Genomic DNA, 20,928 nt, shown 5'->3' on the forward strand with positions numbered 1-20,928 from the left:
AATAGTTGTTAAGTAGCTGTGGCGGCGCAAATCTTCAGAATGGACATTGTAATGGATTTATTAACAAATAACCTTGGTTGGCATATTGTTGCAAATTCAACTGCTATCTTGCTAACAGGAATTGGTAACATTTGCCCAGTTTTGTATCTAAGGTTGCCACAATTCTTTACTCCTGCACATTCAGCAACAGTCTGACATGTAGCATTATTAATCCCATCAATCAATCGATCTACTACTTAATGCCAAAAAAGTCTTCTGAATGGTTTATAAAATTACATTACATAACATGGTTAAAATGTACAGCATTTAAAACGTAGAGTAAGACCATTCCATGAAAACAGCACGGCAGTTAAAACAGGAGACTTAGGTCAAGAGAATGCCTTTGTAAACAGGTGTGCCTTCAAAAAACAGTGGAATGCCAGTACAGATGGGGCTCTCATATGTCAGACGCTGGTGCTAACATTGAAAAAGCCTGCCTTCAAGTTACCACCAGTCCATAAACCAGAATGGTGAATCTTTTCCTGTCCCTTTTATCTTCATGTTTTTAATCTCTGTGGTCTAGGCTACTGTTATAGGCACAAGAGAAGGTTCAGTAACTGTATCTCTTGCATTCAATACAAAGGGAATTTCTCCCTAGGCAGTGGAATCCCATAAAATAAATGCAAAATTCCAAGGACAAGCATAATGGCATTCAGGTCCAAAGTTCTGTATTAGTTATCATCTGCAATTTATACAATTGATATCTATCTTTTTTTTCTTTATAGGAAATTATTTGCCAGAAGAATAATGTAAGTATGTTTTTCAAAAATAGTAAATTGTGGTATGAATTGCCCTGTGACTTAGCTGAAGGTTTAAAAGTATGCCACTCAGTTTTCTCTGATACACCTATTCCATATATCTCTGTTACTTAGGTCAAAATGCCTGAATTTCCAGAATTAAATACTAGAAATCACATTAATTAACCTGTTGCTAGTGTCATGTTTACCATTTCACATTGTCTTTACCAGGTTTTCTACAATTTGTCTCTTTTTCCTTCACACAAGCAAACTTCCTGGATTCTTGCACCCATGCATTCCCTTCTCTGATTCCTACTCTTATTTCTTCCCTTTGGCTTGATTTTAAGCAAGTTGCTTTCCTTTTCCTGCTTTTGGAAACTGTACAGATAGATAAGCTTCCTGCTTTTACAAATGCCCAGGACTGATAAACTGCATTTAGCCCACAATTCCCATACAACATCCTCATGACACAAGGAAAGCTCTTATGATCATACTAGAGGCTCATATAGTCTAGCATTTGGTTTCTTATGGTTGTAATCCGAACATCAGATGCTTTCAGGAAGCCACAAGCAGGTTGTTGCCATTTGTCCCTCAACTTCTGAGATTCAGAGGTGGACCTCTAACTATACAACTGTTGACTGCTCACCTAGCCTAAGGCTTGTCTTGAGTCTTTTTAGGATTCAGCAATTTGTTGTTGGAGCAGAATGTGGAAAGCCAAGTTAATTTGGGGACGTGGCAGAAGAATTGCTGGCAGGCTGCTTTAAAATAGTGCACAAAACCATATAGGATTGTGGAGAGTGGTTCTACTTTCAATGAGAAGAGTGGTGAAAAGGGGGTTATAGCAATGACAATTTTAATCTGTTTTAATATTTTAACCTTTGTATGTTTGTAAGCATGGTTGTTAACTTTTATTGTTTTACCTTTCTGTAAACCACTTTGGGGTTTTTTGTTTTTACAATTGAGTGGTGTATAAATTTTATCAATCAAACAAACAACAACAGGGAAACATTTGTTCCTCAGCTTTTCAGAATAACCATTTGTCAGCTGAATATGGTTTTCTTTCATATTTGCCTCAAACTGTTGGAACTTATTAGGAGGAAGGAAGCTGGTCTTGTGGGTTTTCTCCTTTGGTTGGCATCACAATTATCTAAACTGTTCCGTTTGTCAGATGGGACAGTCCTCCTTCTCCTCCCCTTGTGTGATGTTCAGGGGGATCTCTCAACCCCCTCACCTAGCCAGTATTGGGGAGAAGGGGAGGGGAGCCCTGTTGTGTGAGGAGCAGTCCTTCTACAAGACTTTGATTTTATAGACAGCTGCAATCATGCAAAGGAGGAACAGTAGGGAAGATGGACAGGATATTTTTGTTTTTATTCTATATATTTTGTGGCTACATCAGGAACCGGAAATGTGTTTCAAAGAGATTATATTTTAGAAACAAGACACAGGAGGCTTCTGGATGTTTCCATTATGCAGACAGGTCTTTCGATATTGAAGTGTTTTGTGCTGTTGACACGTTAATATGCTCTATCTCGCATTAACAGGTTAAACTGGTATCCTCTGGACGCCTGTCATAAATCTCTATAATGCAAAGTAGGGTAACCTGCCATATTCATATGTTGCTGATCTCCAAGTCCCATCCCAGGGATGATGGTAGTTGGGGGTTCAACAAGAGCTAGAAGAGCATAGGTTCCCCATTCGTGTTTTTGAGGGGATCAGGTCAAAGTTGTTGACCTTTTTTTTTAGGGAGGAAAGTCCCATTTTTTGGGGGGGTACAACTCAAATTTGTTGAGCTGTTTTTATGGAGGAAAATGTCAACATTGAGTAAAGGGGTAAGGGGAAAAGTCGCTCACCAAAAAATCGCTAAGGAAACAATCTGCCTCACAGATGGTTCCACTGATCATGCGAAAATGGAGGCCGGGGCGAGGGGCTGGGGCAGGATGCTCTTATGCCAATGCAAAGTAAAAGGAGCCCACAATCGACCAGAACCTCCTGGGGATCAACCTGTTGATCCTGATTGACCTGTTGGACACCCCTGCCCCAGTGGAAAGCTGTTCAAGGGTCACATTTTAGACATGCAATCATGCACCTTTAAAACACATACACCAAGAGTGATTTCCTGTGGAAACAAAGTCATGTTTTAATTCTTAGTAATTCCACTCAGGTTTCACCTCCTTGAGAATTATTTTTTTTAAAAAAAACAAGGTTTGTAGTTTAAATTTTTAAAAAGCTCTTCAGCAGACTTTATCATGACTGTGCAAAAGGCACCAAGGACTTAGCAATCCCAGCAGAAGGCTGCAAATAAGGTCAGCACACAGCTGAACTGCAAGCATTGCAGTTATTTGAAGCCTCAAACTTCAAAATGCAATCACATCCTGAATATTGCATTCATGAAATTGCATAATGTATGGACTGCTGTTTTCATATTTGCAAGAAACGCAAGTCTGCTTAGGACTGTGCCCCTTCTGTTTTTATTTTCGTGCAGCAGATATTTGTAATTTCACCACATCAAAGCTCTTAACCCTCTTAGCAACTCCCTGATGAAGAGCTAATGGTTGGAAGGGGATCCAGAGGGCTATATGAAATACAAGTGTGGGCGAGGTTTCTCACCCCTAGCTTGTTTAGTCGTTTAGTCGTGTCCGACTCTTCGTGACCCCATGGACCAGAGCACGCCAGGCACTTCTGTCCTCCACTGCCTCCCGCAGTTTGATCAAACTCATGCTGGTAGCTTCAAGAACACCATCCAACCATCTCATTCTCTGTCGTCCCCTTCTCCTTGTGCCCTCCATCTTTCCCAACATCAGGGTCTTTTCCAGGGAGTCTTCTCTTCTCATGAGGTGGCCAAAGTATTGGAGCCTCAGCTTCACGATCTGTCCTTCCAGTGAGCGCTCAGGGCTGATTTCCTTCAGAATGGAGAGGTTTGATCTTCTTGCAGTCCATGGGACTCTCAAGAGTCTCCTCCAGCACCATAATTCAAAAGCATCAATTCTTCGGCGATCAGCCTTCTTTATGGTCCAGCTCTCACTTCCATACATCACTACTGGGAAAACCATGGCTTTTACTATACGGACCTTTGTTGGCAAGGTGATGTCTCTGCTTTTTAAGATGTTGTCTAGGTTTGCCATCGCCTTTCTCCCAAGGAGCAGGCGTCTTTTAATTTCGTGACTGCTGTCACCATCTGCACTGATCATGGAGCCCAAGAAAGTAAAATCTCTCACTGCCTCCATTTCTTCCCCTTCTATTTGCCAGGAGGTGATGGGCCCAGTGGCCATGATCTTCTTTTTTTGATGTTGAGCTTCAGACCATATTTTGCGCTCTCCTCTTTCACCCTCACTAAAAGGTTCTTTAATTCCTCTTCACTTTCTGCCATCAAGGTTGTGTCATCTGCATATCTGAGGTTGTTGATATTTCTTCCGGCAATCTTAATTGCGGCTTGGGATTCATCCAGCCCAGCCTTTCGCATGATGAATTCTGCATATAAGTTAAATAAGCAGGGAGACAATATACAGCCTTGCCGTACTCCTTTCCCAATTTGGAACCAGTCAGTTGTTCCATATCCAGTTCTAACTGTAGCTTCTTGTCCCACATAGAGATTTCTCAGGAGACAGATGAGGTGATCAGGCACTCCCATTTCTTTAAGAACTTGCCATAGTTTGCTGTGGTCAACACAGTCAAAGGCTTTTGCATAGTCAATGAAGCAGAAGTAGATGTCTTTCTGGAACTCTCTAGCTTTCTCCATTATCCAGCGCATGTTTGCAATTTGGTCTCTGGTTCCTCTGCCTCTTCTAAATCCAGCTTGCACTTCTGGGAGTTCTCGGTCCACATACTGCTTGAGCCTTCCTTGTAGAATTTTAAGCATAACCTTGCTAGCGTGTGAAATGAGTGCAATTGTGCGGTAGTTGGAGCATTCTTTGGCACTGCCTTTCTTTGGGATTGGGATGTAGACTGATCTTCTCCAATCCTCTGGCCACTGCTGAGTTTTCCAAACTTGCTGGCATATTGAGTATAGCACTTTAACAGCATCATCTTTTAAAATTTTAAACAGTTCAGCTGGAATACCATCACTTCCACTGGCCTTGTTATTTGCAGTGCTTTCTAAGGCCCATTTGACTTCACTCTCCAGGATGTCTGGCTCAAGGTCAGCAACCACACTACCTGGGGTGTATGAGACATCCATATCTTTCTGGTATAATTCCTCTGTGTATTCTTGCCACCTCTTCTTGATGTCTTCTGCTTCAGTTAGGTCTTTACCACTTTTGTCCTTTATTATGGTAATCTTTGTACGAAATGTTCCTTTCATATTTCCGATTTTCTTGAACAGATCTCTGGTTCTTCCCATTCTGTTGCTTTCCTCTATTTCTTTGCATTGCTCGTTTAAGAAGGCCTTCTTGTCTCTCCTTGCTATTCTTTGGAAGTCTGCATTCAATTTCTTGTAGCTTTCATTATCTCCCTCGCATTTTGCTTGCCTTCTCTCCCCCGCTATTTGTAAGGCCTCGTTGGATAGCCACTTTGCTTTCTTGCATTTCTTTTTCATTGGGATGGTTTTAGTTGCTGCCTCCTGTATAATGTTGCGAGCTTCCACCCATAGTTCTTCAGGCACTCTGTCCAGCAAATCTAAATCCTTAAACCTGTTCCTCACTTCCACTGTGTATTCATAAGGGATTTGGTTTAGATTGTATCTTACCTGTCCAGTGGTTTTTCCTACTTTCTTCAGTTTAAGCTTGAATTTTGCTATAAGAAGCTGATGATCTGAGCCACAGTCAGCTCCAGGTCTTGTTTTTGCTGACTGTATAGAGCTTCTCCATCTTTGGCTGCAGAGAATATAATCAATCTGATTTCGATGTTGCCCATCTGGGGATGTCCATGTGTAGAGTCGTCTCTTGTGTTGTTGGAAAAGCGTGTTTGTGATGACCAGCTTGTTCTCTTGGCAGAACTCTATTAGCCTTTGCCCTGCTTCGTTTTGATCTCCAAGGCCAAACTTGCCAGTTGTTCCTTTTATCTCTTGATTCCCTACTTTAGCATTCCAATCCCCTATAATGAGCAGAACATCCTTCTTTGGTGTCACTTCTATAAGGTCTTGTAAGTCTTCATAGAATTGGTCAATTTCAGTTTCTTCAGCACCAGTAGTTGGTGCATAGACTTGGATTACTGTGATGTTAAAAGGTCTGCCTTGGATTCGTATCGAGATCATTCTATCATTTTTGAGACTGTATCCCAGTATCCCAGTAGCTAGGGGTGTATCCCTGTTGTCTCCCCTTCATGGATCACTGCCTTGCCGTGGCGAAGGGGCTTGAAGAACTCAGAGAAGCTATGAACTATGCCGAGCAGGGCACCCAAGATGAACAGGTCATAGTGGAGAGTTTTGACCAAACGTGATCCACCTGGAGTAGGAACCGGCAAGCCACTCCAGTATCCCTGCCAAGAAAACTCCATGGACAAAGACAACAGGGATACACCCCTAGCTTATCATACTCAAAACAATTGTGAGAATTGCTCCACTAATGAAAGATGAGAAAGTTTGTCAACATTTCAATATCCTGCAAATGTGTGTCGGTCTTATTCCTATTAGATAGCAAGTTAGATAGCAAGCTGTCTATTTTTCTCCTTGTAAAAGTGGACTCTCTGCTGTATATTTGTATTAATCACAATATTAGCACATGTTGACTTGATCGCTGAAAATTATGTGAGAAATGGGCTTAATAGTATGCTCTAAATTTTGCCATCTGTTACAACTGTTTGAAAGGAAAATCCTGCAGAGAAGTACTTTCAACAATAAGTCTTACGCAATACAGTTATTATGGATGGTCTCTGAAAGAGACATAGCAAGGGCTGTAGAAAGGAGAACTGATTCATCACCGACTCATCACCACAGTAATATTGGCAATTTCGCTATCACACTAACCAAGCATAAGTAGTGGATGACGTAATAATGAATGCTGTGAGATTACCACCTTGTCGTGGTGTAGTGGTGACAGGCTCAATAATGAAAGTGTCATAGCTTCTCCAGAGCTGTCAGGATCTTTATAGCCAAGAGGAGTTGTGATTATTGCACAGAGAGGGAATATAGATAATACAACTGCTAGCTTTTTTATTTGGAAATAAGTCCCAATGCGGCTTAAGGAAACAGGACTTTGTAATTCCAGTCTTTTGCTATAAGTTCTCATTAGGGTTGTTCGTATTTCAGTAACAGAAACTAGATATCTTCTGAGATTTCCCTGTAATGTTCCCTACAGCAGTATAACACACCACCGTAGATATACTAAGAAACTGATCTTACTCTGCTTGAGCTCTCTGACACCAAAATGAAGTTTCAACCATAATTTCTAAAATGTGAAAGCTCACAGTGTAGATGGGGGCACAGAGGGGCACATGCAAGCCCCACCCCACGTCCCCCTCAGTTCCTAGCCTTCCCAGTGGCGTAGCGTGGGGGGTGCAGGGGGGGCGGCCGCACCGGGCACAACATCTGGGGGTTAGGGGGTGCAAATCCACGGGTTAGGGGCGCAAATTACTTGCCTTGCCCCAGGTGCTGACAACCCACGCTACGCCACTGGGCCTTCCCTTTGTTATATGAAGGTGTGCAGGGGGCTTATTTGAGTAGAAGCCCCTATAGGCCTTCCACACACAGCATAGAGATGGTTGGGAATTGAGGACATAGGAAGGCTGAGGGCAGTGCTTGCATCAGTACCTGTGCTGCCCCCAATTCACAGAGAGGTTTGCCTGAATACTCAAAACACCTGAAAATGGCATTAACATCCATTGTAAATAACCTACTACGTGGACCTACTCAGTCATTAGAAGCCCACCTTGCTTGCCATCTGAAGTGTCATGGGTGATACAAGGTAGGGCTATTAAGTTGACTGAGAAATTCCCTCCTGAGGGAGGTACATTGAGCTTCGTCGTTACTAGGGAGGAGAGAACTACTAAAAACATGCTGTATTTTTCTGTGTATAAGACTCCTTATGTGGGAGAGGAAGGGAAAGGAGATTGTTAGCCGCTTTGAGACTCCTTAGGGTAGTGATAAAGCGGGATATCAAATCCAAACTCTTATTCTTCTTCCCCCATGTATAAGACACCCACCCCCTGTTTTGGGGGACTCCAAATTAAGAAAACACCCTTCAGCACTACCCATGTATACAATGAGCCCTAATTTTAAACCAAATTTTTTGGTTTAAAAACCTAGCCTTATACACAGAAAAATACGGTAACTGTTCCAATGAAATTATTTGCTTATTTCATACAGTTTATATACTGCTTGATTGTAAGAAACAAACTAACAAGCCCCCACCTCAAGGCAGTTTTGTTAATCTCTTTGTGATCCTTGTGGTTAGTTTTGCGTTTGCTGTTGGGTTGGCAATGTTTTATTGCTCTGTTGTTGTCCACGGCCTTGCAGATCCACATGTGTGGAAATGTGAAATAATAGTAGTCATCATTCAGTGTACCACTGAGCTTGCAAACAATAGCCTTTTTTAAAAAAACTACTTACAAACCCAAACCTGAATTGTTTTAAAGCAAATGTGAGCCATCTGCAATCTTTGGTCTAATGTTATGAGACCCTCAGCTCTCAGCCAACCTGTCTCCCCTCCCAGCTGGACAGAAACACAGAGAGAGATAAAATAAAGATGATGGAAAGAAAGAAAGAAAGAGAAAGGGCTGTGCACTGCCCTCTTTGGGCTTTGCCCCACTAGCTGCTAGCTTCTGCCCTGACTGCAACTGGCATGTGGTCCTTGACAGATAACCCCCCAAGGGATTGCTGTAATCAACAGAAAGAAACGTTGTCAAGAGAATAGCATTGAATATAGGTTGCACTGGGTTATATCCAACTAAGTCATACTCAGATCAGACTTATTGAAATGAACTGACATGTTATTCAAGTCCATTGATTTCAATGGGTCCAATGGTTTAGCTTTAATAAAGCATTCTCATGCTGTAATTCATACAGAATGTATATTTTTATTTCTCCTGCAGATGTGCACTGGCAACTACATATTCGTACCATATATGATAACTCCCCATAACAAAGTCTACTGTTGTGACAGCAGTTTTATGAAAGGACTAACTGAGCTGATGCAGCCCAGCTTTGAACTTCTGCTTGGGCCAATATGTTTACCTTTGGTTGACCGTTTCATTCAGCTTTTGAAGGTGGCACAAGCCAGCTCAAGGTAAGGATCTTCACCATAATGCAATCTTCTGCCAAATTCACATGCGAAAGCCTTTCAAGAGGGGGAAAAACACCAGTGAGACAAGTATAGCATATGGTAGTAGCATCCAAGGGATGATAATCTCTGTGTTCTTAGGTTGTGCAGTGAAGTTGTCCCATTCATTCAATGACTTCTGCTTGTACAATTGCACTTCCTCTTACTCTTCTTCCATCCCCACACACTTCCCACCATTCTACTTTAGGGTGGGGGAGAGTCCCAGAACAAATTAGTGGTGTGTGCATGGGCAGGAGATGGTGGGGATGTTTTATTGCACAAGCACAAGCATTTATGCAAATGGAACAACTTTGTCAGGTGCAACCTTGTGTGTAGGAGCGTTCTTTGTATTGGGAGTGACCTGGGTGGGGTGACGTTGTTCCTAGTTAAGCTGCTTGATAGCAAGGCCAATGCACCCCAGCTATGATATCACTGAAACTAGAGAGAAGCCACAATCCTACCTCACCTTCTTCAAAAGCTCAAGAAGCTGAAGGGGAGTACCTGAAAAGTAAAAGGTGGGTCTGGGAAGTGATGTGAGGTGGGAATATTCTCCAGAGAATATTCTCTGCTAGAAAATTCTCCGGAGAATATTCTCCACAAACTGTAAATTCTAATGTAAGAACCAGTTTTATAACTCACATTTTTAAAATCTAGTAAATTATAAATCAAGCTGTGATATTGCCGGTGTAAGTAATGAATAATGATTTTTTTGATCCAGTTACATTACTGGGCATTGTGTCATTCACCATTGGCAGTTCTGAAATGTGAGCTACAGAAAACATTAATTTTTTTTAGTTTTAAAAATGCTATTCATTTAATTTGATGAACATTTGAATTTGTATGTATTTCAACTATATGTAATAGCCTTTTTTCTATTTTGGTGTGACCTGAGTCTTAGCAATTCTGTATCCTTGGGCACACAGTGTTTTGTTTTGTTTTTACAGAAAGTAGCTTTAATGCTTTATACACTTAAAGTACCTAGGCCTATATAATCAATTTCAAGTTTGGTGCAAAAAATCAAAGAATGTGAATTCACTGCATTGCCCCATTGAATAAAAGTATCTGTACAGTTTTTGGTTGCCATCTGAACACGTTTACCCATGAATAAACATGTATATTAACTAATTATATCATTTTCAATGCATTAAAATGGATATTATATTTTAAATGAAATTTCTCTAATATTCTCATTAATCGAGAATATTCTCGAGAATATTCTCCAAAAGATTATTCTCAAGAATTTAACATCTCTAGGTCTGGGAGGGGGAGAGAGACAATACTTCTTTTTGTACCCCTCCCACTGAAAATGAGAAGTTGCCCCAGAAGAGCCTTGGTCTCTACAAGAAAAAGAAGTGCACAACTCTCTTCCAGCTTCCAACATCCCTTACCATGCTGAACTATGTATATGAAATATAGGATGTGACTTCTGTTCATTCATCCCATGATTTGCAAATATTTTGTGTTCTTCTGAATTTAAAGGGATGAAGCATGTTATATGGCTGCGTTACAGAAGTGATCAGCTTGCAGTTTCTTGCATTCATTCCATATGTGTAGGTATTTATTACAGGGTTGGGGAATCTTTGTCCCTCCAGAGGTTATTGGACTATAACTCCTATCATTCTTGACATCAACTTTCATTACCTTGGTTCGTCTTCCTGGTTCTCTTACTGCCAGTTATTGTCCCAAGTAGCATTAGAATGAGAGCCCCACATTCGTACTTCATCATTGTGTTTACTATAGAATTAGATAGTCAAGTGGCTGTCCTTGAATATTCAGGCTTAAATTGATAGTTTTCTTTTCCATTCTAGTCAATACTTCAGGGAGTCAATTCTTAATGATATCCGAAAAGCACGTAACTTATACACAGGAAAAGAACTAGCCACAGAACTGGCCAGGATACGACAACGGGTGGATAACATTGAACTTCTGTCTGCTGACATTGTGATAAACTTGTTGTTGTCTTACAGGGATATTCAGGTAGGCTCCTATTGTTTAATTTGAATCTATTGCTCCTGTTATTCCACCGACATATTTCTTCTCACTACTAACATATTTAATCCATTATAACAAAATCATACTCTGTGGAGTGCTCCTGTTCACTGTTCCTAGAAGTCAGATGTGCCTTCTTCCACAGATAGTTCATTCAAGTTCCACCTCCCAGCCAGTTTTCCATACACCCCTGGTCAGTCAGCTTTCCGTGGCTAACTAAACACACAAGGCCCTTATTTCAGAGGAGGCTTGCCCCCATTAAGGTCCCCTCCCAAAAGGTGTTTTTCTCCCACTGTATGTCTGTATTGATTTATCATTTTGACATTTGCATTCCTGGTGGGGTGGGGGAGATAGATATTTAACAAATAAATAAGGTAAAACTTTTGTAGGGTTCCTGAGCCTGCTAATACTTCCCCCTAGGGCAGTAGTGGAGAACCTTATTCCTCCAGGCCTCTCTTATCTGCCCTTATAACACTTCTCAGCCCCCCCCCCTCAGTGGCCTTGCTTCCCATCCCTGGTAATTTCTAAAGGTAAAGGGACCCCTGACTATTAGGTCCAGGCGTGACCGACTCTGGGATTGCGGCACTCATCTCGCTTTATTGGCCGAGGGAGCCGGCGTACAGCTTCCAAGTCATGTGGCCAGCATGACTAAGCCGCTTCTGGCGAACCACAGCAGCGCACGGAAACGCCGTTTACCTTCCCGCTGGAGCGGTACCTATTTATTTACCTGCACTTTGGCATGCTTTTGAACTGCTAGGTGGGCAGGGGCAGGGACCGAGCAACGGGAGCTCACCCCGTCGCGGGGATTCGAACCACCGACCTTCTGATTGGCAAGTCCTAGGCTCGGTGGTTTAACCCACAGCGCCACCCGCGTCCCTTCAAAACGTGTCCTACAACCCTGGTAATGCCTACCACACAAAAGTAAACTTTGCATTAGCTTGCCCTGCCCACTTTTGTCTCTCAGCCCACCTACCATTGGGCATGTGGCCCTCAGAAGCTTGCACAGAAGGGAATGTGGCCCTTGGGTTCCACACCTCTGCTCCAGAACACGGGTTTTGGCTACGTGAGCAGTGAGTGGCACACACACCTGAACATCAGAAACAGAGGGAATTAATATCTGCTGCAGGCACCCATTTCAGGAAATTCTCAGAGCAAATGCTTCACTAGTAAATGGATCTGGGTCAGCTGCTGCTTCCAGTGAAAAGAGCATGGTGACGCATGCGGGGAGCTCTGGACAAATGGCTCGCTGGCACTTATGTCTCACTGCAGAGTGAAAGCACTCATGCAGTTGCCAGATTTTAAAACAGAACTTTGTTGCCATGGCAACTTTGTGTACATCTGTGCCTAGGCCTGTGGAAAGGGGTGGGTGTATAATGGCTAGGATTCTGAATTCCTTTTTTAAAAAGTCTATTATATTATGCATATTGGAGAACACTGTGTTAAGTTTGGTAGCTGGGTTATAAAGAAATTATGTGAGAAAATTCTATGCCTATGCTGGGACTTTTAGCGCAAGCTGAAGGAGTCCCAGTGCAACATAGGAAGCTCTCTCATACTGACTTAGATCCCCTTTCTTGCTATAGCACTTCACAAAGTGGATGGGGGGGGGATCACTTCTGTAGGGTTAACCCCGCAGAAGTACCATCTGATAGTCTGCAAGGAACTACTGTCATATTAAGCTGCAGGAGTCCCAGTGCAACATAGAAAGCTGCTTTATACTGCCTTGCTCGATATTGCCCCCATTGACTGGCAGTAGCTCTTCAGGGCTTCAAACCAGGAATATTCCCAGCTCTATCTGGAGACGCTGGGACCTTTTGTATGTAAAGTGAGTGCTCTGCAACGGAGCTATGGTCCTTCATGTACTTGTTCACATGCTCCTGTTCACACCCTCCTACTTGGAGGAGGGTGAGACAGGAGGGCTCACTTGTATCTCCTTGCATCATTCTAAATGAAAACTATTTTAAAATCCATCTGTGGAATCCTAACAGCCTATGGTAGTGCTTCTGCTCAAACAGTCCGTGTTCTGCTTCCTGTGCCCAACAAAACTTTATATAGAAATCCACTTCCGGTATGACAGGAGGAGCTGCTGTTCGAGTGAGAGCTCTGGAATGATTATATAGCTATGTGCCCAGGAACTGCACATTATATTTTCTTGGTTTCTTAGGCTGCTTTCACACGAACCCACACTGACATCCTTCATTCACTTTTTATGGGGCATCCAGACAGCATCATTGTCAGCCTGTTGCATTTCAGTGTTTTCTGTTAGCATCTAATGTTTTTTGAGACCTGAGTTGCATTTTATTTTGTTTCGGTTTTTGCAGTAAAGCAGCAGCCTGTCTACTTTGGAGATGCAAGGCATTAATGAAGCTTTTCAAAGGCTCTTGTGCCTTTTAACTGAAACATTTCCTCCTTGTAAATTCAGTCTGTTTTTATTGCTTCCTGATAAATACAGGTGGGGGATTGGTGATAACTAGCCTATGTTAATTGCCCTTTCTTAATTATACCTGTGTCAGTTTCTATTCCTGTGTGTAGAGAAAGCTTTAATTATTCATTTTACCTCATTTGTTATTTGCTATTAATAGTCCCTTTTCCTGCGAAAAAGAAATATGGCTTAATTATGCTTAATCCAATCACTACCTGCAGTCCATTATTTTTTTCAGTTCAGGGGCACATTTGGAATTCTGGCACCACAGAATATGCATTTCACAAAAGAAAAACTGGTGATGTTCAGAACCAGCCCACAAACACACAAAAAGGCATCAAGATCTACTACAGGGGTGCCCAAACTTTTTTCAAGGAGGGCCAGATTTGATGAAGTGAAGGGCCGTGAGGGCCAACCAAAGTTGTTGCGCTTTTTTTAGGATTGAAATTGTTGAGCTTTTTTTTTTTTAGGGTTGAAGTTGTTGAGGGGTTTTTTGAGGATTTTACCCCATAAACTGCTGAAGGGGCCGGATTAGGCCCCCGAAATGGACTTTGGACATGTCTGTGGTAGAGCCTTTGGCCAACAAGGGAATCAAAGGTGGGAAAGGAGATTGCAGAGGAGCTGAACAGATTATTTGCATCTGTCTTCAGAGCAGAAGACTCGCGAGTAACATAAAAGTAATAAGGAGAGATGCGAGCCGGGAAGGGCCCGGCCGGGCGGCGACTCACCTCGCAGGCGGTGCACCATCCCTTTGGCCCAGGCGAGGCGGCGGCGGCTGCTCAGCGACCTCCTTGCCCGTCTCCTCGTGAGGGAAACGCGGCGTCAGGGCGCCTCCGGCGGAGCAAGGCCGCTGGCCTGCCTTCCCCTCCGCCTTCCTCCTTTTCGCCGCGCCACCTGCACCTCCGCTGCCTCCCGCTCTCGGCGGGCCCTCCCGGGTGTCGGGCTCCGAGGGCGAAGGCACCCCACTCCACCACGCCCATCTGCAGCACGGCCCCCGCCGCCACGCTCCCGCCAGCCGCCCTGGCCGCTTCGCCCGCCTCGGGCTCGAAGCCCGGGTTGTCCCGGCTCCAGGCCTGCCTTGAGCAAGACGAGAGCGGCGGCAACGGCGAGCAAGACGAAGGAGGAGGAAAAGAAGAAGAAGCGGCGGCGGCGACTCCGCCGCTGCCCGGCGGGTCCCGCAGCCGCCCCAGCTCCAGATGCTCCAGGCCGCCGGGAGGGCAAAGTCCCGCTATGGCCCCCCGACCCTGGACGAAGGCCGCCGCCGCCTCATAAATTTTCACTCAGGCCGGCCAAGTAACGGCGCGGGAAGGGAGCGCCTTCGCTTTCTCCACCGTCCGCCTTCCAGCCCCCCAGCCCCGCCCACAGCGCACTGCCTCGCAGGGGGAAGCGGGCTGGCAGCTACACGGGCCACATGACGAGGTCTGGCGGGCCGGATTTGGCCCGCGGGCCTTGTGTCTGACACCCGTGATCTACTACTACCCTACCAACCAATATAAACAGACTAAAAGGGAGGCAACCCTCCCCCAAACCCTCATTTTGGTGGGTGGGCAAGTTGCCTTGGTAGGTGCTGCATTGGGGACATCAGGCTTAAATTAGTGTTTTTAAAATGGACAGTGCAATTTTATGCATGTCTGCTCAGAAGTAAGTTGGTGGCAGTTGAATGGAAGCAGAAAGAGGATGGTTGAGTAAAAGCTCTTTCATTAGATAATGAAGAACATTATGATTATATTGTCCACTTTAACTTGTGCCTCTTCAGGTGCAACTGTTAAATCATTTTGTCATGTCAGAAGTGCACCAGCAAAGTTTACTCTTATTTCCCTTTCTTGCTATAATGACTTAAATAAATCCTTTCATGCTGTTTCTTGGAAGGATTATGATTCTATTGTGAAGCTGGTAGAGACATTAGAAAAACTTCCAACCTTTGACTTGGCTTTGCATCATCACGTGAAGTTTCATTATGCATTTGCACTGAACAGGTAAGAGCTTTCCTTCCTAATGACATTTTGTTGGTTTCGTGTAAGTCATTTCCTTAAATGTTACTTCTACAAAAGCTTTAAGCTTTTCTTAGCTTTTTCAGTGGAACTTCTTATTCGAGTCATATGTCTCTTTCTGCATATTCCCTGCCTTCTTTTCTTCTTCTTCTTCTTCTTCTTCTTCTTCTTCTTCTTCTTCTTCTTCTTCTTCCTTCTTCACACCCTGGGAGTTAGATTTGGCTTTCCATCTGTGTGAAAATCGATATTTAACTTTATTTTCTTCTCATGATTATGAAAGCAGTTTGATCAAACAGAAAACATGAAGAGACGATTGTTGATTGAACAATCCATGAAACATACTCAAAAGCATAAAGTACAAATCGGCACAATTCTGGCCAGACGTGATGTGCAGCATGCACACTGACGTAAATGTGCACAATGTACTGTAGGCATGTAATTGTAAGCAGGCCTTGTGCCCTTGCAAGAATACAACATGACTTCTCTGTGGCTGAAATAATTAGCCTGTATGAATACTCTCTTAGGATTAGAATGGTAGACTAAAATTTTGAGCTGTGGTTCTCTAAATTGTGCACGAGGCAAACTGGGGGCATGGCAGGGTGCAGTAGGGCCTGTAGAATTGTTAAGAGAAATGAAATCTCTGTGTTGCATCTTTAGTATGTTAGGGTTAGGGTTCGCTCACTTAGAGCTAGCCTAGATATCTACATCAATGGTGTTCCCTGGTGGAAACTGGAATGCTTATGACTTGACAGTCTTAATTTACATAATGAATTGTGCTAAACAATTTAGCTAAGTCATATCTATTCTGGTGTGGAGTTTTCGATACCTGGCTATATCTGTCTGGGATAGTTTATGGGCCAAAAAATGAAGGTTAGTCCAGTCAAGACAGAGGTTCTGTTGGTGAACTGTGTGACCTGTGCAGTGGTGTTCAACTCGTTCTGGATGCACTCCCTCAAAAGGTTTTGGAGAGCTGAAACACCTAGTTTTGTTACTGGAGACCAATTGGCATCTATGCAATACAGTACCTTTTACCAGCTAAGGCAAGTTCTCCAGTTATAACTAAAATGAACCCTCTGAGGAAGAGCCAGTTTGTTCACAGCATGTCTGATGCAAAACATTTGTTGGAATGTCTCTATATTGAAAACTATTTTTCCTGCACTTTTTGACTTGCAACTACTTTTATAGCTCAAATTGGTGCCTCCCCATTCTTTTGCCTTTGCATCAGCTATGATTCCCTCCCCTTGGAGGGAGAGAATATCTGGCTACTGGTATCCATTTCCTAGTAACCTCCAAATTAGACTGAAGTATGTGGGGTTTCCTCTGAAGACATTTCAGAAACTTCAGTTCAAAACAGAGATGCTCGACTATTAATTAGGAATGGCTGTGGGAAATAGTTGTTTTGAAAAATGAGAACACTTGCTGCTATTCAGTTACCAAGCACAGTCAAAGGCTCTGTTGCTTTTAAAAGCTCAAAACAGCTTAGGACCCAGATACCTCTAAAAGACTATTTTCCCCCACCTGAGCTGACCAAACTTTACAATCCTCATCAATGACCCTTCCTTGAGTCCTTCCACTCTTCTGAAGCTGAGCTGGTGGTGACTGTTGTGTGCTGTGCCCTCAGTTGTCCCGTGTGGAGGTGGAATGACTTTCCCACGAGGCTCACTTGGCACTGAATCTGATGTCCTTCTGACACCAGGCAATGATTTACCCAGACCTTCCAGCATGTCGTTGAAGCTGGTTTAAACTGAGGGTTGTTGTTTTTTACTGATTCTGCTGGGTTTATGCATGTATTTGTTGGGTTGGTTTTAATGTTGCATTCTACTGTGCATGATGCTGTTTTTTTTATTATTGTTGTGAAACAGTCTTGGGAGTTGTTTTATTCACCTTGCAAATTTTGTAAAATGAAGGGAAGCGTATAAATATTTTAGGTAAATAAATATTGTCACTAGAGGCTAGCATCCTTGTGACGAGTGCAATGTTTAGACCATCTCTTGTTTGCAAGACATCTGGTGATGTGCATATATGAAATGTCTTATCTGGATCACGAAACAAAGCACAATGTACCGTATTTTGCGCCCCATAGGACGCTCTGGCCCATAGGACACACCTAGTTTTTTTGGGGGGAAATAAAGAAAAAAAAATTATTTCCCCCCCAGGTGCGGGGCTGGAAGAACCAGGTCGGGGAACAGTGGGAAGGCACGCTCTGCCTCCCCGCTGTCCCCCGAGCTTGTGGGGCTGGCGATGGGGAGAAGTGCGCTGATCCTGGGACTGCAGGCAGCTCTGCGCCGCCATCCGGAGCGGGGCGGGACTTAGCGCCCCGCTCCCGATGGCCGCGCAGAGCTGCGCTGATCCCGGGACTTAGCACCCCGCTCCCGATGGCGGCGCAGATCTGCCTGCAGTCCCGGGACGGCAGGCAGCTCTGCGCCGCCATTGGGAGCAGGGCGGGGCTTCGCTCCCGGCTCCCGGTGGCCGCGCAGAGCTGCGCTGAACCGGGGACTGCAGGCAGCTCTGTGCAACCCTCGGAGCTGGTCTCCCGAGGGTTGCGCAGAGCTTCCTGAAGCCTGGAGAGCGAGAGGGGTTGGTGCGCACTGACCCCTCTCGCTCTCCAGGCTTCAGCGAAAGCCTGCATTCGCCCCATAGGACGCACCCAGATTTCCCCTTCATTTTTGGAGGGGAAAAAGTGCGTCCTATAGGGCAAAAAAAACGGTAATCTCCAATTCACTGCTTTGCTACATAATGCAATAGTCTTTGATTCCCGTTCTTTATGTTGATTGCTACCATTAGAAATAATGCTTCCCCTACACCCCCCACACCCCTACTTTTTCTTTCCTGGAATAAGTTAGGCCTCACCTGACCCTGGGCCCTCCCTCTCTCCTCCAATTTCTTTTGATCTGCATTGTAGTGGGACCTGACACTGATTTCAGTTACATTTGGGGAAGCTCGTTGGACCAGGATTTGAAACCTTTTGCCATATATAATATATAAGCTGCTATGGTTATATGCCCTAGCATAACCCTGCAGAGAGGTCGTTATCAGTGGGGCAAGCTCAGAACTGGGCAGCAAAATGTTGGGCTACAGTGCAGCCAATATTCCATTTGCAATGCCGCCGCTGTCTTCTGGCAGCTGCCAGTTTATTTCACACAGTGATATCTGTGGTGGCTTGGGAAATAGGTGGGACAAAACAGCTTCTGTTAGGAAGTGGCAGCAGATAACAAGAAGCAGAGGGCAACTGATGGGGCTCTGAACTTTGGCTTTCTTTCTTATCAGATTTGGAAGCTCCGCACCTGGACAAATTTGGTCTTCCTCAGAAATTCCTTTAGCTATCTAGCAACAAAGGTGTGCTTAGCACGGCATAGAAAATACAAGGCATTCTGTCCCTGCATAAGAATATGCAGGGGCAACAATTTGGTTTTTTAAAATATTATTTTAAAAAGGGAAATTGAACATTTCCTGGCTTTGAATGGGTATAAGGAGGACAAGGCTTGCATTTGAGCTGCCTTTGCCAACTTAGTTCCTTGTGAGCAGAGGCTAATGGGACTTGTAGGCCAAAACGTCTGGAGGGCATCCGGTTGGTGAAGGTTCAACTGAAAAGGGGCAGAAAAGATTTCATGGAAGAAGGTTGTTTTGAAGTGGGGTATGGAATAGGATGAGTTGTGTGTGTGTCACTGGGCAAGCAAAGATGACACAGTGGAAGGGGATAGGCCAGTTCCCAGAGTCAACTGAAATGATATTTGGCAATCTCTTTTCTCTTGACTAGTAATGTGTTCACATTGTAAGGAAGTTCTAGCTGTAATCTGTGAGCCATGATAGCTTTCACAGTCCTTGTGATAGTTGTAGTTATGGCACAATATGTCTAAACTCATCATCATCATAAAGATATGTACAGAAAGTTCACCTTTGTTGTAATCTTGAAGAACAGAAAGTGTGTGTGGGTACCAGTTTTAAGTTTTGAATATCTCATAATGGTAAAATGTAAAATACTTTAGGCAACTTGAGGTAGGAGTGAGGCTTGTTCTTCTAATGTTTCAGCTTGAAACAATGCATCATTCCTTTGGCAAATAATGGGGTGGAAGCAGAATCATGTGAGTCTACTGCTCAGAACAAATCCACTTGGAACAAAGTGTCATATCCAGTTTAGGGACTTGTGCCTTTCATGTTTGATAAGCAGAGAGCAAAGTGGCAACCGGGAAGTAAGCAGGTGAGAAAAAAATCTGCAAAAAATCTGGAGCAAATGTTGCCACCACTTAATCAGCATTTTACAAAATGGTTACATAACATATGTGACTTGAAATGGACTCTGTATTAAGTGAATGTTTAGCCTCTTACAGCCATGTTAAATTTCTCATATCAGTCAGCTTTCTAGATGGAAAGTTGAGGACAAAACAGAGATAAAATATAGTTGGAATTATGTGGAGAAAATCTAATTAATTTGGTGATTTTGCCTCTTTGGGCATTCTTTATTTGTTCGTTATTTTACAAAGCTGCAAAGCACAGAAAGGCACTCTTGAATGCCTCCTTCATTGTGTTGCTAGGGAAATATGGAGAGGGCTGCTTACCCAGGGATGCTTCAAATGTGACTAATTTCCTGCACGTATAGCTTCTGTATAGAACAGCTATACAAACAAGGTCTAGATTACCATGTGTGACAATTGCACATGGGATTATTTTTTAGCATATAAACACACTGTACAAGCAGCAAAAGTAATCTGTATTTGAGAGTCGATGGCTTGTTTGTGTGCTTTTTCTACTTGGAAAAGCTGTATGCTGGAATCGGTTGCATTAGAAGCAATTCTGCATCTCAAAGAAACTTGCATTAATTTGAGGTCAGCCAAGGAATGAATGTTTCTGATGATCGTGAGAACATGGAATGGGAAGACCTTCAAAAAGTGGTCAGTGCAAGAATGGATTCTTCCTGCACTGACCAATCAGCAAGTAGTCTTTATTATTATTATTATTTCCTACTTGAGAGCAACAAACTATTTTTTTAAGTCAAAAAGCCTCAACTGACTGTGACAGATTATGAGATCCATTTCGTGTTGCTACCTTTATTGCAACCTGTTATGTTAAAACTCCAGATGAAAATCATACTGCAAAGAGAAACTATTCTGTAATATCTGAACAGAGAGTTTACTAAAATGTTCCCTGTTTCATATGCATTATGTCATGCTGCCAGATGCCTACAGTATAATTTTCTGTGAAGAGCAAAAGGAGAAGGTTATTTTCATTCGATTTAATGAGACAGCTATCTTTTCTCTCTGCCTTGCCCGCCAGCTCTATTCAAATTCTAGCCATGCTAAAAGAACGCAAAGTGTTCAGATATCAGGACAACAGAGAATTATGACAAATTCAAATGTTTGTATTCTTTTTTATATATTAAAAAACCCCAGGCGAAATCTTCCTGGAGACAGACAGAAAGCTCTAGATATTATGATACCTCTAGTGGAACATGAGAGTCAAGTACCTTCTGATATGTACTGCCTTGTGGGACGGATCTACAAAGATATCTTTCTGGATTCTGGATTTACAGATACAGAAAGTAGAGACCAAGGCACCTTATGGTAAGT

At 43.3% G+C, this 20,928-nt stretch overlaps 1 protein-coding gene and 1 long non-coding RNA gene across 5 annotated transcripts in view; one reads left to right on the top strand and one right to left on the bottom strand.

Annotated features, from left to right (window-relative positions):
- MAP3K5 (mitogen-activated protein kinase kinase kinase 5) overlaps positions 1-20,928 on the top strand; it is a 103,546-nt gene that overhangs the window by 28,351 nt on the left and 54,267 nt on the right. For all 4 annotated transcript variants that reach the window (XR_014217753.1, XR_014217754.1, XM_082215887.1 and 1 more), the window contains exons 3-7: positions 765-788; positions 8,739-8,932; positions 10,774-10,942; positions 15,243-15,349; positions 20,752-20,922. Coding sequence is in view for 2 of the 4 variants with exons in the window: in XM_082215887.1 (XP_082072013.1) it covers positions 765-788; positions 8,739-8,932; positions 10,774-10,942; positions 15,243-15,349; positions 20,752-20,922 (665 nt within the window). In the remaining 2 variants the exon portion in view is untranslated. The remainder of the gene's footprint in view (positions 1-764; positions 789-8,738; positions 8,933-10,773; positions 10,943-15,242; positions 15,350-20,751; positions 20,923-20,928) is intronic.
- LOC309528528 lies at positions 8,866-15,190 on the bottom strand. Its single transcript, XR_014217798.1, has 3 exons — positions 14,862-15,190; positions 12,042-13,737; positions 8,866-8,983 (listed from the first exon to the last, which is right to left on the bottom strand). It is a non-coding gene; the product is annotated as an uncharacterized lncRNA (long non-coding RNA).

The sequence above is a fragment of the Podarcis vaucheri genome, assembly GCF_965113315.1.
Source record: "Podarcis vaucheri genome assembly, chromosome: 3".
Taxonomy (NCBI): domain Eukaryota; kingdom Metazoa; phylum Chordata; class Lepidosauria; order Squamata; family Lacertidae; genus Podarcis; species Podarcis vaucheri.